General features: G+C 39.9%; 1 protein-coding gene across 8 annotated transcripts in view; it reads left to right on the top strand.

The window, feature by feature from the left end:
- Window positions 1-15,227, top strand: part of DAAM2 (dishevelled associated activator of morphogenesis 2) — a 212,752-nt gene that overhangs the window by 157,365 nt on the left and 40,160 nt on the right. For 7 of the 8 annotated variants that reach the window (XM_062571966.1, XM_062571961.1, XM_062571963.1 and 4 more), the window contains 6 exons: window positions 84-222; window positions 1,646-1,704; window positions 2,142-2,326; window positions 3,284-3,604; window positions 10,391-10,498; window positions 13,321-13,353. In XM_062571966.1, coding sequence (XP_062427950.1) covers window positions 84-222; window positions 1,646-1,704; window positions 2,142-2,326; window positions 3,284-3,604; window positions 10,391-10,498; window positions 13,321-13,353 — 845 coding nt within the window. The remainder of the gene's footprint in view (window positions 1-83; window positions 223-1,645; window positions 1,705-2,141; window positions 2,327-3,283; window positions 3,605-10,390; window positions 10,499-13,320; window positions 13,354-15,227) is intronic. The other variant, XM_062571965.1, reaches the window with a different exon arrangement.

Below are 15,227 nucleotides of genomic sequence, written 5' to 3'. Positions count from 1 at the left end.
GGAAGGAATGCCAGCCTGCTGGTAGTTCTGTGCACTTTAACATGAAAATGGAAGATTTCATGAGTTGATCTTTTTCCATACAGATAAGAGGAATGGAGGAAACTTTCAGCAATGGCAGCTGTTGGACAGAATACTCCAACAGATTGTTCTTCAGGATGAGCAAGGGGATGATCCAGATATAGCTCCATTGGAAAATTTCAATGTCAAAAATATTATTAAAATGTAAGCTGCATTATTGTTTATTTCTATTATATAGGTGTTAAAATATAATAAATATGCAGATATTTAACAAACAAAATATCGTGGCTGAGGAATTTCCTGTTTTAATTACAGCTCCTTATTGTTTGTTAGTCTTCTGAAAGTTTTGTTCAAAATTACATCTTAACCACTCTGGATTTTTCCTTGCCTTTGCCTTTTAAATTCCGTTTAGATATTAAGCTGGTTGAGGAGCAGAGAAAATACCCTTATAAAATAACCAGGCTTCCCCGTGTGCCTTTCTTCTGTCAAAATGTTGATGAAAAATTTCAGTGATACTTTCCAAAAATTTAGTCATCTCTACTTTGATCTCATTCTTCCCTAATGAGCACATACTTCAGAAAGATTTCAAATAGTGGATAGCAGCCCCAATGTAAGGGACACAAGCTTTTACCTCTCTATAAAATGTCTACATGTTGTCACCCACAGACTTGGCAGAGAGTGCCAAATTTTTTCCCCTCAGATACATCATTTGAGAAGTCTAGCTACATGAGCTGGCTCTTATCTCAACACCCCTGTTGTCAGTCCTTTTTTAGCCAAACTTTTGGATGCTGCATTCCATCCATCTGCCTCTGCAGGTAATTCATGGCCCATAACCCTCCTGAATTATCCACTGAAAAGAGCATTCTCACAGAACATAAACCTCATATAAAACCAAATTCTCTTGTATTAAAAGTCTTACAATCCCTCCTGGTACAGGCATGAGCCAAAAATCAGAACTGATTTCTCATCATGGAAAAATATATTGGTGTTGATCTTTCTCTCTGTCTTGATATCAAGATCTTCCTGATCTTCCATTTCTACTTTCATAGCTACTCCTCGTTTTGCATGTCTAATCAATCCCCAGTGTGCCCTGCATATTTTCTGTCAGTAATAGGAAATAGCTGTCCCAGTATGAGATATGAGCATTGCCTGGTAAATGATATATTACCCAGTAGATAACCATCCTCTCTCCTTGTAAGAAAAATACTAAAGAAAAATAGAACTACTAAAGTAGAAAAAAGGATGGCAATCCAGCCTTCTAACAAGGAGAGGATAATTTGTAACCCGTAACAGCAATGGTGATTTTAGCTATGACTTCCGTCTTTTAAAATAGGTAGACTTGGTACTTTGAGGATGTTACTTGACTACAGGAAAGTGTCAGGATTTTTCCCCATGCATTTATTTAACCCTTATTAGGGCTTTGAGCACAAGACATCGTCTTTGTAATATTAGCTGTTGGCTACAATAGGGATCAGGATCTGGAACCAGACTGACCACTGGTATGATTCTGTGTAAACCTGTGAAAATCCATCAGGATGCCTTTTGTGGATCACTGTACATGGTGACCACTTGCCCTCAGGGCTGGATAGCTCAAAACAAGTTAAAATGATCTGGTTTCATCTTTCAGGCTGGTGAATGAAAATGAAGTCAAGCAGTGGAGGGACCAGGCAGAGAAGTTCCGGAAAGGTTAGTATGTCCACTGTGTTTGAAGAAGTGAGAGAGGAAGATCCTGATTCAGTCACAGAAGACAGGCAGTAGAGCTGGGCAGAACTCACTGTCCAGTGTTTACTTTCATGGACTAACCCTGTTTTCTTTCTTCCAGTGCATTTTCTTGCTTCTCATGCTGATCAGTCTATTTATTTAGTTCATAGGACTGAGCTTCCCTCAATCCTCCCTTGAAGTGATTTCACAGTCCAAGTGAACCTTAGGCACCGTTGTCTCAATGTCTTGATCACTGAAAATCACTGTCAAGAAAGGATCCATTTTCATTTCCTCACTCTCATTATATGCCCCCAGTAGAACCAACAGATTTATATCAATTTTATTCCAGTGTAAGTTATATCTCTTGGGGGGGAGTGTTCGTGAGCTTTGTTTCATCAACCTCATTGCCTTGTACCTCCTAGACCATGCTGAGCTGATGAGCAGGCTAGAAAAGAAGGAACGAGAATGTGAGACAAAGACCCAGGAGAAAGATGAAATGATGAAGACACTAAACAAAATGAAGGACAAGCTGCAGAAGGAATCCTTGGAGCTGCGCCAGACCAGGGACCAGATGAACGACCTGGTAGCTCAGCTTAATGAGTTTTCGGTATGAAAATGGGCTTACTCCTATCCTTGTTTAAAACTTGCTAGCTAGCAAATGATGAAGAAAAACACGAGTGAAAAATCTTTCTATGGCGAGTATAGGAGAAAGCCTCACCAGACAGCCAAAAATTAGACTTTCAGTAGAGACTATATTACCTGAGCAAGTGGTATAGAGTAGATAATGCAGGAATGGGCTATCCCTTTCCTTTTCTTCAGCCCTTGCTTTATGATATTTGAGAATTGCTAAGGTATATATATCACCTTCTAGCCATAGTTTTTACTGCTGAATGGGTGTGATAGGTGGTTCTGATTGTTATTGTAGTAGAATAGAGAGAATTCTCACAGATATGGAAGTAAATTTTAATGGAGAGACAGGACCTGTGTCATGCCTCAAGAGGGTCTGCACTGCCTTGAAGCTCTGCAGAAGTGACATTTGCAGCTGCTCTCACCTGCCTGGTGCTGCTTCTGTCCTTGTGGTGTGCCTGAGCCTTGAATTTCCAGGACACAGCTCTTAGTAGCTAGACAATGCAAAAAGCAGTATTCATTCTCTCCTCCCTTCTCCCACTTTGTGTTACTGGGGCCTTAATCACAGGTATTCGATATTTCAAACCCTAAGGTTCAAAACCCAGGAGTTCAAAAGTTTACAAGATTGAACTTTTCTTTTTTTTTCATACATAAGGAGAAAATAATACATTTTGGCTTCTTTTACTAGCTTTCTGTTTTTCTGAGCCATTTATGGTTCCATTTTCAAGCTCTTCTCCACAGCTTCAAGGGCTTGAAACTTTCTCTTAAATGAAAGCTGAGATTCCTCCCTTTATTGCATGGCTTTGAGTGCAGGAGGTTTTAAAGAAAACACTAAATATTTTGAGACTTGTAATAAAATCACATCAGCTGGCAACATGGAGTTATTGTACCTTTTAAACTGTTTGCTTTCTTTTCCTATGTGCTTTTTATTTTCCAGCAAGGTGGCAGCATTTCTTTCCCACCCCTCCCACCCCCTCCTCCTGGTGGCCCATTAGCTTTGTCCTCTTCTCTGATGTCAGAGAATTTGCCCCCGCTGCCACCCCCTCTGCCTTTCTCCAGCTGTCCCCCTCCTCCTGCTCCACCACCTCCTCCAGGAGGACCTCCTCCCCCACCAGGAGCACCACCTTTCTTCAGTATGGGGATGTCACCCCCTCCAACAACCACCACCTTCAGCAGCAGTGGCACCAGCCTGAAGAAGAAATCCATCCCGCAGCCTTCACATCCACTGAAATCGTTCAACTGGGCTAAGCTGAGTGAGGTAAGAAGTTGTAGCCAGTGTTGACTGATATTGTGAAGCACAAGGTGACAGAAGCCAGTGATTTAGTGGCTTTTAGTGGTCAGTAGGAGTCAGTAACTGTTTTGAGGCAGTTTTTCCAGTTCTCTAGCAGTGCAGCACATCGTCTGTGTTGACCAAGGTGCAGGTTAGATTGACCTGCAATAGGTCTGGGTATACTATTTGTTCAGCACAACAGCAGTGGGACTAAATGCTGTAAGCCAAAGGCAGACATTGCCAGGGCTGGTGTGCAACAGCTGCCTTCATTTGTACATCAAGAAAAAGGAAGGCTGGAGCCAATGTGGGCAGAACATAGTGAGAAACAGCTCCCAAAACAGTCTCCTCCATCCTGACAGGAGCAGTTGTTGAGGAGGGGGATGGTGACCTGTTTCTCCTCACCATTCATTTGTGACCATAAGGGAAGCTGCCCTCTTGCAAGGTTACCGTTCTACCTCTTGCGAATAAAATTCCAAATTGTCAATAAAAATGGAGAATTTGGATTCCTCCTTTGCACACATTTTCTGTTACCTCAGTTGCCTCTCCTGCCCCTCCACTTCTCTCTTTCTTTTCCCTTTTTTTTCCTTTTTTTTTTCCCCTCCGCTTCTCTTTTGGTCTTAATTTTTTTAAAACTGATTTAGAAAGAAAAAAAGTGTCTGTGTTGAGTTTGGATGACTGCCTAGAAACCCAGGTTCTCTTTTAGACTGAAACTCACCCAGGGCCCAACTCAGGCATTTGGAATGAGTGTCCAGGGACCTCTGGAATGCCACAAGAATTCTCTCTCCCCCTCTCTCCTTTTCTTTAAAATAAAGTGAAGTGAAATATCTGCTGCACTGTCTGTGCTTGTCTGTCAAGAGCACGTGGGGGGTGTGGGAGAGAATGTAAGAACAGGGATTTATTTTCTTTTTCAGAACATGGGACTTAGTGCTCTGAAGAAAAGAAATAATAACTAATATATACATATATATATGAATGTATATGAAAAAGAGAGTCACAGGTGTTTCTATTTAGTGTACAGTAACTGTAGGCTTATCCTGCCCTCTGGTTAGGAGTGAAGGCAGCTGTGCTAATAAAATTGAAGGCCTGGGTGGTGAAGTGGGTAAAAGATGCTGCTTTGAGGAAGGCAAAATAGTTGGAAAAGGGGTAGAAGAGGATGGGATTTTCCTTCGGAAGCATTTGTCAGTGACAGTGTTTTGACCTAGTAAGGTCTTTGCAAAACTGCAAAGGTTGTGGTGCGTACACTACAACAGCAGCTTACCCAGTTCTTTGAGGTGCACTTTGTTATGAGATTATTTAATTTCTTCGACTGATGGAGGAGGCAATGTGTTTTGCCATCTTCATCAGTATTCCCTGCTTCATTCCTGGGCACATTCTCTCTGTATACATGAGTTTGAATTCTCTGAATGCAGAGTCATGGGTAGATCAAATGGCCGTATCTTACACTTTGTATACATTGCAGCATTTTTGCGATGTTTATCCTGAAGCAGTCAATGTAGCCATACATGAATTAATAATGACTCACAATGAGCATACCAGCTGGGAAGGAGTGCGTATGTGTGGAGCAGTCGTCATACCTCTAGTTTACAAGCATGGGACACGGAGGCCTAGAAGTATATTTTAGTAGTGTTGCATTGTTTTGGCAGTGCTTAGCTACCAAATTACATGAATACAAGCTTTTCCCTCAAAGATTTTTTTAGCAGAGTGTTCAAGAGCATGTCTGCATTATGCAACATAGTGAGGTGCAGTGATGCAGCTCCCGGCCACAACTAGGTCGAATAGTCCTTTTATTCGTCTCTTAGGTATGTCTGCATATTGTTTGGCCCATCCTTCTTAAAGCAGTTAGTGCTAGGTCTCTGTTCTAAGCTTTGTTAAATAAGTGCAAAGATGATGTAAGAACTGAGCTAATCCAAATGAGTGCAAACCCCTTTCTGTCTACGTAGCCAGTCCCCATGGAGTCAGAGAACCTGAGAGAAGTGTGGACAGGGTTGGTCAAGAGGGATTTGTTTGTGATCTAAATTCTCAATGGAGGAATTAAGGCTGTTCTGCAGGACAATTCATACAACACCTTTTTCCTAGTATTCGTATTGTCTTTGGAAAGAAAGGCTTGATCTACTGGGTGTTATGAGAATGATCAAATATTCTAACTTTTAGCAGTTGACAGTAACAGATTGTCCACAGTTCCCAGGGGCACCACCGAGAAAGGAAAGTCAGAAAGGGCTTGTCTGGAAAGTACCCGTGTTTCTAACAAGGAAACAACCAACAACCAGCTAATTTCCTCAGGGAATTGCAGATTTTGTATTAGCTTTGATCTGAGCTGATGGTGAGCAGCAAAGCCATTTAGATGCATAGATTGACGGGGTTCTGGCTAATCCCTTCCACACCACAGATCCATTCATAGGGCACTGCAGCATTGTCTGTGAATTCCATTCATACAGCACTATAGTAGTGCCAGTGCCAAGGATGTCTGTTTTTTAAGAAAAAGACATTGCAGTGTAACCACTGTAATATCCTGGAAAGATTCCTTTCTTTGTTTCTAGACAGAAAGTGGAGTCACTTTCCCACTATGGATTTTTCACAACATCCAAGGTCAAACAGGGACCGGATGTTCATGGTTAGTCCAAATGACAGTTTCATGTGCTCTTGAAGTATAGATCCATATAATTAGCTCTTCAATAAATATAAATACATTCATTTGAAGTTATCAGAGTAAATCAAGTCAGGCTTCAACTGTGTTTTTTGTTACCTCATGGCTGTAGGAGATAGATCCCTCTAAGACTCAGGCAGATGCTAGTAATGACTCCAGTGGATGATTTAAAAGGGACTTATTTAGCTAGCCTTAAATAGACCTGTGTGAAGTAGTCTCAGAAGAAATGTGTTTGTCCTACCTACCCTATAGGAATAAGTTTTTTGTTTTTAAAAAAGCATATGAACAGAAAATGTTCATTTTCAGATTACATTTTTTTCATTTTCTGTTGGTGAGGATTCTGATTTCCTTTAGAAAATTATAGAATTCTGGAACTTTTTCCTAAAAGTAGCTCAAGGATTACTGCAGACAATGGTGCAGGGTTGCTGCCAGAGATTTAAAATTAGTGGAAAGATTTCTACAAAATCTCTGTGTGAAGCAACTCAAAATAGCCTTGGTGCTGCCTAATCCTACCGTGAGATAAAACAGCTGTCTCAATTAACAAACATGTCAGAAATGCAATTTTTGCTCAAAGTGAAGTTTTCTTAAACTAGGAAAAAATATTTGATATCAAGAGAGAAATCTGAGAAATATACTCTGTTCATGTATCTTTTTTAGATTGATAATGGAATGGGAGATGAATCAAATTTTAGTCTGTTTCACCTTTTGATGGTTAATATTTTAAAAATATTTGGGAATAGCCTGCACCAGTATTCATAAGACACTCATAGTTTCTATAGTTTCTCTGGAATTGCAGAACAGATGAAAGGGTTTCCCAAAGTACTGTAATTTTTCACTCATGTCATGAGGTTATTAAGGCATAATAGAGTTTGGTGAATTGAAGAGTATCCTTACTTATCTTGCAGGGCAAATAAATCACCTGATATGTAGCAGAAAACAAACTGATCTGATTTCTAGCTCCATGAAGTGCTGCAATTCTCTAATCTTGATAGACCTCTTAGCAAATTTAGCTTCTTTACAAAGGCGGAATGGCATAATTGCAGCAGCTGCAGCGAGCAGAATTTTATATGCACCATACCAAAGCTCAGCCTAATGGAGCAAAAGCCATGTGAAAACTTAATCTGCCCGATGAGGTGTTTCTCAAGCAGTATAGTCTACCATTTTGCTAGAGGACTCTGGGAAATGTAGTTTGTGGGATTTGCTTCTCAAAAGAGGCCAAGACTTTGCACAGCAGAGAAACCACAGAGCTTGGCAAACTTGTAATATAAATAAATAAATAAAGAAGGAGTGAAAAGTATGCTACAGATGAAGTGACCTGCTTTTTTTTTTTTTTTCTTTTTTTTTTTTTCTTTTTTCTTTTTTTAAGGGGAACTAAAAAGGAAAGAAGAATTTACTTTATTTTTAAATTGTTAGTTAGGGACCATAAATATTTTTTATGGTGCTGAAGGAATCATTTATCATAGCAAACACATTATGCAAGTCTCTTTCTCTTAAAATGATTGGTCTCTCTGGCTGATGACAAGGAACTATCAGCCAGTTAATCCATAACTGAGTAGCAAGAGCTCAGTGTAGGAAATTGTCTGGCAGTAGCATGAAAGTTTTCAAGGGCAGATCTTAGGGTAGGAATAGAAAGGACAGTCTCTTTGCAAGTGTGCTGTGTAACAAAAGTTGCTTGTACCTGTGGCTGCCTTGGTTTTTATTTAACTGGATTACCTGGTTTGTTTTTTCAGCACTAAAATTGGGCAGCTTGGGTCAGAGTTCTCTTTGCGCTATTGCAGTGAGTGCTGGTTTGGAATTTGTCATCTTGCTTGTGTAGCACACAAACCGGCTTGTACAGGACTAGATTCAACTGGCGTCTTAAAGCGAATCCAGTTGAAACGAGAATCACTTTAATGTCTTTGGGTTGTTTTTCTGGGAAGGTACTGAGGAAAACTACTTGTTATGCTCCCTTTGCAAGTCTCAGAATCGCCTTTTCTGCCACCTCTACAACCCAATGAGATGAGTCTGGTCACTAGCACATTGTCACTGGTCCTAACATTCCTGGGGAAATTTTGCTGACATGAGAGATTTACAGCCTAATAGGCAGATCTGAAAGTTTCGTGTGAGTAGCTGTCACATGAATGTGAGTCACATTCATCTTTTTTCCAAACACAGCATATAGCTTCTTGGCATCCTCGGGGTTTTATCCCAGTAATGGCACCAAAAACTGTTCTTGAAGTCATGTCCACTGGCTTCCCGTAAAATATATTATTTACTCCAATGTTTGATGGGACAATCTGAAACAGTGAGGACTCTGAGAAATACTCTGAAGTTTGAATACAAACCTTAGGGTTTATAATCTGAGATTTATAAAGTCAGCCTGGAAATCAAATGGGAATGAACACATTGCCTGGATGCTTCTGGCTGAGAGTGGCAGTAGAGTCCAAGGATATGATAAAATGAAAATTAACTTTCCTATTCTTGTAACTTTTCTAACTTTCCTTGACTGAAGTGAGCCTTCAAACTTGTTTGTTGTGTTGTAGTCACAAGGTCATGATGTTTTGCTATTACGGAAAGCAAGGCCTTACTGATTGTAAGGAATGTTACAGTTATACTGGTGAGCCTGTGTCTGGGTGAGCGTCGCTCCCATTCAGTATATGCTGTCATTGTAAACAATACTTCAGCAATTTTAGTCAGGCACCCCTCCCTCCCTATCCTGAGGCATTCACATGCTGCCCCTGGAGGGAGGGTGTTGGTTTTCCTCTACAGTGTCTGCCCTGTCAGGAATTTCCTCCAGAACATTTCACACCTTTATTTCCCCCTTGTTTCGTCCTCCCATCAGGTATTTTTCCTTGCTCCTTGAGCCTTGTGGCTTAGCACATTTCACTCATTCCTTTGATGACTGTGTATGGGAAATGGAGCCTGTTCCTAATTAGTTCTGATAATGACGTGTTAACACACTTTACTTCATAGGTGCAAGTCAGGTACTTTAGAGCTGGAGCCAGTTTGAGGGTTTCTTTGCCATTACTTGCTGTTCCTGGCTTTCTCTGCATCTGTGCTCTTGATCTCCAGGGTTTGCTCAGGTCTCTTTACAATTCCTTCTATCCATTCCTTTTCCTTTTAGTCAACGCTTTTATTATTTTTCCTGTTAATAAAGTACACTAAATGTACTTCATTCGCTAAATGTACAGGAAGGTAGTGGTGTCAACTCTGAAGAGCAACTTTTCCACTTCTGAATGGTAGATGGCCCAAAACTTGTTGTTGTGTCCTCTTTGGTGGCAAGGGCAACTGTGTTGAGAGAAAGCAGGAGACCCTAAATCCCTAGCTGAGGATGACTGCTGATTAGCTAATTCATGTACTATGAGAACATAATTGGTCCAGGGTTGGTGGAGAGCAAGGTTGAAGGATAAGTCTGTATCTGCCAAGTGTAGTGTTTCTTCCATCCGCACTGGTCATCTATATACCGTACAGCTAGGATTTCCCAGCATTCACATACTATATCACATGGATTGTGAACTTTTGTTAGAGTTGATGGTGGTCTTTCAGAGATCTGGATGTATTTTGTATCTGTTTGAGTTGACAAAGGACTCATGGAACAATAAAGATTACATAGTAAGAAACAATTAGACTTCAAAGACTCAGAGCCTTGGAAAAAAAAAATCTTAAACTGCTTTCATAGGCAGGCAGAATAGAAACAACACATACCCTTTGAGGTTACACTAGACTCTGGCAAAATTTTCAATGGTAAAACTTGTGTCTGGGGTTTGTCATGTATCAGTGCCCTTCCTCAGCATCGTAACACTTCTTTCAGCATGACCACCATCATTGTGTTAGACAGAGGGCTGCTCTTGAAATGGAACATTCTGTGGGATCATGATTGTTGAGATGAGGTCTGCTAATCTTGGAATGTGACCTTTCGTCAGAAGCTTGCTGTGATGAAAAATACAAAATACTCAGTATGTTTTTAAAAAAGACAATATTTTTTCTCTTTTGACCTTAGAAATAAAATGTACCTTCTAAAATGACAGCTGCAATGTATAGGAATGTATTAAGTGGATAGCAGACTGTGATCTGTCCAAAACAGTTTGGATGTGCTTAGCTAGAAGTTTTTACTGTGTTGTATCTCATTAAAATACAACCTTTTCTTTCAGGAGAGAATCCATGGCACAATCTGGAATGAAATTGATGATTTAAAGGCATTCAAGGTGCTGGATCTAGAAGACTTTGAAAAGATGTTCTCAGCATATCAGAGACACCAGGTATGGGTGGACTCTCTTCCACACCTTGGCTTTCTTGAATTTCTGGAGGAGGATGGTACACATTACAGTGGCCTGTGTCTTTGCCACCCACAGTCAGACTGCACTGTTTGCCGCTCTGCCACTGTTCAAAAAATCACACTGAAACAGATAGGGAGGACTTACTAGGAAGAGCGTAAGTTTCTATTATCAACTTAGTGATAATAGGCAGCATCAGAGACAACGGCCCCCAAACTGAGCAGCAGCCACTGGCTTCCCAAAGCTTCTGAGCTTTATATTCATGCTTGATAACTGTCTTTCTATTTCTCCCATTCAACTAAGGACAAAGTCTGTAGTTGCCTGAGTACTAAGCAAGGTGACTTAATCAGCTATCTTTTGCTTTGTCTCTTTTTTCCCTAAACAGCTTCTTGACCCAAGTGGCTAGGTGACAGAAATTGTCTGAATTACAGATCATAACACAAACAACATACTTTAAAAGCAGCAATTTATTAGAATGTCTTTTTCTCCTCCTCTTTTTCTTGGAAAGCAAGTCACATTCAATCTGTCTGTCTCCACTGAATGAGATTTAGCAGGGGAGGGACTGTACTTACACTCCCTGAACTCCCCCAGCTTTCCTTTGCATTTGGAATATGTTTGGAGAAATTCAATCTTTCCCACTCTGCAGAATCAGATTACTGCTCTGGTGTTTTAGGGAAAAAGTTAGACATGATTGCCATAAACAGCCTTTATGATTAAACTTTATAATGCTGATGATTACTTCATTGTTGTTATGATTAACTTACTCAGTACCTTAGAATTAATAAATGAAGCCCTTGTCTTTGGACTTTTCCATCCACTCCCTTCTTTCTCTCACTCTCTCTTTCTCTCTGTCATTTTTTCCATCTAATGATTAATTTAATAAATGTAATGAATAACTCTTCTGATTTACTAAGTCAGAGCTATCTAGATAAGCATCCCAACTTGAACTGTGAAGAATGTGATGTTACCCACTGCATGATGGGATTTCACTTCTCATTCTGCTCTTGCAAATAGCTATTGCTGTTTCAGTGCATCCCTCTCTTTCTCTTCCTGTTGGATCTCGTTCACTGAAATAAGAACTTAGTTCATAGTGAGGAAGAAAGAAACTTCACTGCTGTATGAGATTGTAATTAGGAATTGTGCAACCAGCATTGATGTAGCGGTGAGCAGTTATCATGCAAGTAGCTAGGCTCTCATCTGCACAGAAAAGCAGTCTTAGCAGCATCAAGGTACCATTTCAATGCAGTGTTTTTGTGTCAATACATAGCATTTCAGGTACAAACACTGCAGGCTTCCACACTAGAAGTGACCTTCCAAAGCCTTGTCTCCTTTCAGCCTCAAAATCCAAAACTTAAGCTATCCTGATCTGCCAGGTCTGTTAGAAACAATATTTATGGCTGCATTACCAACCACTGAAAAGCAGTCTGACCTATTCAACTGTAAACTAACCTGACCATAACCCCTTCCCATTGGAATGGAGCCATCATCAGAGTGACCTCTGTGGGTCTCAGAACAGTCCTTTTATATCCTTATTAAAAATACTTTATGACACTAGATTATCACCTATGTAAGCTACTCTTGTTTTTTTTATACTTAGGTGTATTGATGCCATTCCAGCTTTCGTTTTGCTTTTACACTCCTATTCTTTTTTCTTCGGATATTCCACTGTTATTACTTTAAGTGATATTTTCTTTTTCATCCATGCTCACCCCAATGCAAACTGGATTCCAATCAACAAATCCTCATCAATGTTCATGTTTTTAAAGGCCAGGCAACCAAAATTGCTTTTGAATCAAAAACCTATGAGGACTTTTCCAGTTGATTCACACTTCGTATTGAATTCTTCTCTTTTATTTTTTGGAAATATTCCACTCTGGCCAAGTATGTATTTACTCTGGGTTTCTGACTTTTAAACTTCATCCAAATGTCTGTAAAGAAAAATGTCAAAGAAAAGCCCCACTCTTTTGCATCTGAAATGTAGAAAGAGTGCAGATGAAGAGATTTCTTTCTTTGCTGCTATTAACATTTTTTTAATATTTTTTTCAGTTTCATTTATATGAAACAGCTTCTTTTCTTTCTTCTTCTTCATTTTTTAATGACAAAGGGTCTGTTCTCCTCTCTCAAGCCCCGTGTATCTTTCTTTCATGGCTATGAGGAAAAGCAGAATTGTCCAGTGTATAGAATGCTGGACCAAAAGTTCTTACACTTGTCTTTTGACTTTGCTACAAATCTGATTATAATATTTACCTTTTGATTCAGTACATCTGATGTTTTCTGTAGTATGGAATATGTTACGAAATAGTTGATGTCTATCACCCAGTCATGCTGTGAGGCTTGCTTATTGGTTACTGACTGCTTTTGAGATACTTGGCCAAAAGTTGTTCAACAGTATAATGTGATATTGAAATAAATTAATGATAAATTGTGCTTGCGTATCAGGAGAGGAGAACTGACCCTCATTTTTGACTTTGGCAATTCTTTCAATAAGGCTCTGGACTAGTTTTAAGCATCATCCTCATCAGCATTTCAAAATGGAGGAGATGTATGATTTGGATACTGATTTGTTTTCATTTCAGAAAGAAAGAGATCTAGAACTCTAATTTCCCAACACCTGCTGGCTTAAAATATGCAAAGAAATGCTGAAATACCTTTAAACCGTCTAGTCCAGTATTACCTGGAAGCATTTTATTCTCTTAGAATACAGTGTGTTTCTAAATTCAGCTGCCTTGTTGAACTTGGTATCTTTTTCTCTGTGACTGATTTTGGCATGTTTCCTTCTTTGTTATTTGTGGCTGCTGCCTGCATAGGACCTGCTAACTAACCCCTCCTCCTGCAAGCAGGTGAGTATCATTGTCTGCCTCCTGTTGTCCTCGCAGTGTGTGGAAGATGAATCACTTGCCATGCCATTACAGTGCCATGGGCTTATCTCATGTCAGTCTTTCATATGCCCTTGCACCTCTGCTGTCTGGGTGGGGAAGGTGGTAAAAAAATGATTCCTTTAGTTGTATTAGCTCTGTGATAGGAAGGAGTAGTTCCCATTCTTTCACTTAACTGTTTGTCTCACTGTAGTTTTTGCCGATGTCTCTGTAGTCCTCTTTTGATGATCCTGAGCAAAAAGACCAGGAACAGGGCAGAATGCCAATGTGAACTCTTCCTTAACTATAGTAATAGTCTCTCTAATTGAGAAAAACCGGAGCTGTAAGGCAGCCTTCATTCCCACTGTTCCCATCTGTGGTGCCTCTGCTTTGGACAGGATTGAAGTCTCCAGATATATTCACTAGCCACAAACCTCCTGCTAATGAAGACTTTTTTCCTGTGGAAGGTTGGGAAAAAAGGCTTGTGTTAGCTAAGAAATAGAAGGGTTAGACTAGAGGAAAGTCGACTTCATCTAGGACTGCCAAAACCCTTAGAAAGTTTGGTGAAGAACTGAGGTGATGTTTCAATGAAGTAGAGACATGAGACTGCCTACATGTCTTCAAACTGGCTGCTTCTCACTTTATTCATCGAGGGAGATGCTTTTGGGAAGAGCAAGGCTCTCAAAATGGGATTGTTCAGGTATCAACACAAGTGTCTTTGGTGAGTTTGGAAGACAGCAATCCTCACTATGACTGCTCAGAGAACTGTGGCTGGAAAGTCTTATCAGAACCTCTGCCTCTGGGGAAAGCTAGTACATGGCTCTGGGCCATTTACTGTGTTTCATCATGTCAGGGCATACCATGAAAAAAGTCCATGTAGTAGAAATAGTTCCCTAAAGTATTGATAATTACTGGAACCTAGTGTGCTACAGTGGTACCAGATTATATGTTTTGCAGTTCACCAAAACCAAACTATTTTGAAACAGAGCTGCAATATAAGGAGCATGTTCCACATCTTTAGTCAGCCCAACAGAGAATTTTTTGATGATTTTTGAATTTGAAATTCATATTTCAAATCTTCTTTTTGAATAACAAAACCAAATGTCCCATATGAAAAAAATAATAAGTAAAAATTATGGGATAGGACTTAGAGACTTTGCCTGCTAGGTTGAAAACAGCTCTTTTATTCTTAATTTGTGTGCTTGATCTAGCTGACAAAAATTGATCACTACTGTCCCCTCACTCCTCCTCTTCTATGTCTAAGAAAATGCAGATAGTCCATATGCAGTCTGGTTTCCTTCAACTAAACTTGCAATCTGCCTTTGGTAAAACCTGAGGCTTCATCTGTTTTTGCTTATGCACAACCCAAAGTATCTATAAATATCTGTATCCTCAATATGAGTAAGAAAATATATTTTTAGATTGGACTGGGCCTGTTATGACCAAGGAGTGGGCTGTGTCTGAATAGTTCAGGTATTCATCTGTATTGAAATTTGAGGGCTAGGACTGCTGTATGGCTTTAGGGGAGACTGTCTGAACACTCACACAGAGCACAGCCAACCTCTGAAAAAATTTGTTTTCTTTCCTTGGGATGGGTACTGGATAATACTTACCAGGTGTGCTTGTCTGCAAGTGTTAGCTGGTGAGGTACAGCAAAGCTTCTAACCCAGAAACAAAGCACAGACCAACCAAAAGCTTTTTGACTTTCATTGCTCAACAGCTGTCTGTCTTCTTGTTCTTCTTTCCTCCTCCCCACAAACTGAGGAAACTCAGGAAATCTTTGACATCTCTGTGTGTCAGATAAAATGTGCCGAGGGTGCATGCTCTCCACTTTTTTTAGTTACTATCTCAGAACTCAT

This window comes from Rhea pennata, chromosome 3, assembly GCF_028389875.1.
Source record: "Rhea pennata isolate bPtePen1 chromosome 3, bPtePen1.pri, whole genome shotgun sequence".
Taxonomy (NCBI): domain Eukaryota; kingdom Metazoa; phylum Chordata; class Aves; order Rheiformes; family Rheidae; genus Rhea; species Rhea pennata.
The sequence above is the reverse complement of the archived record's forward strand: the minus strand, read 5'-3'. Positions and strand labels throughout refer to the sequence as shown.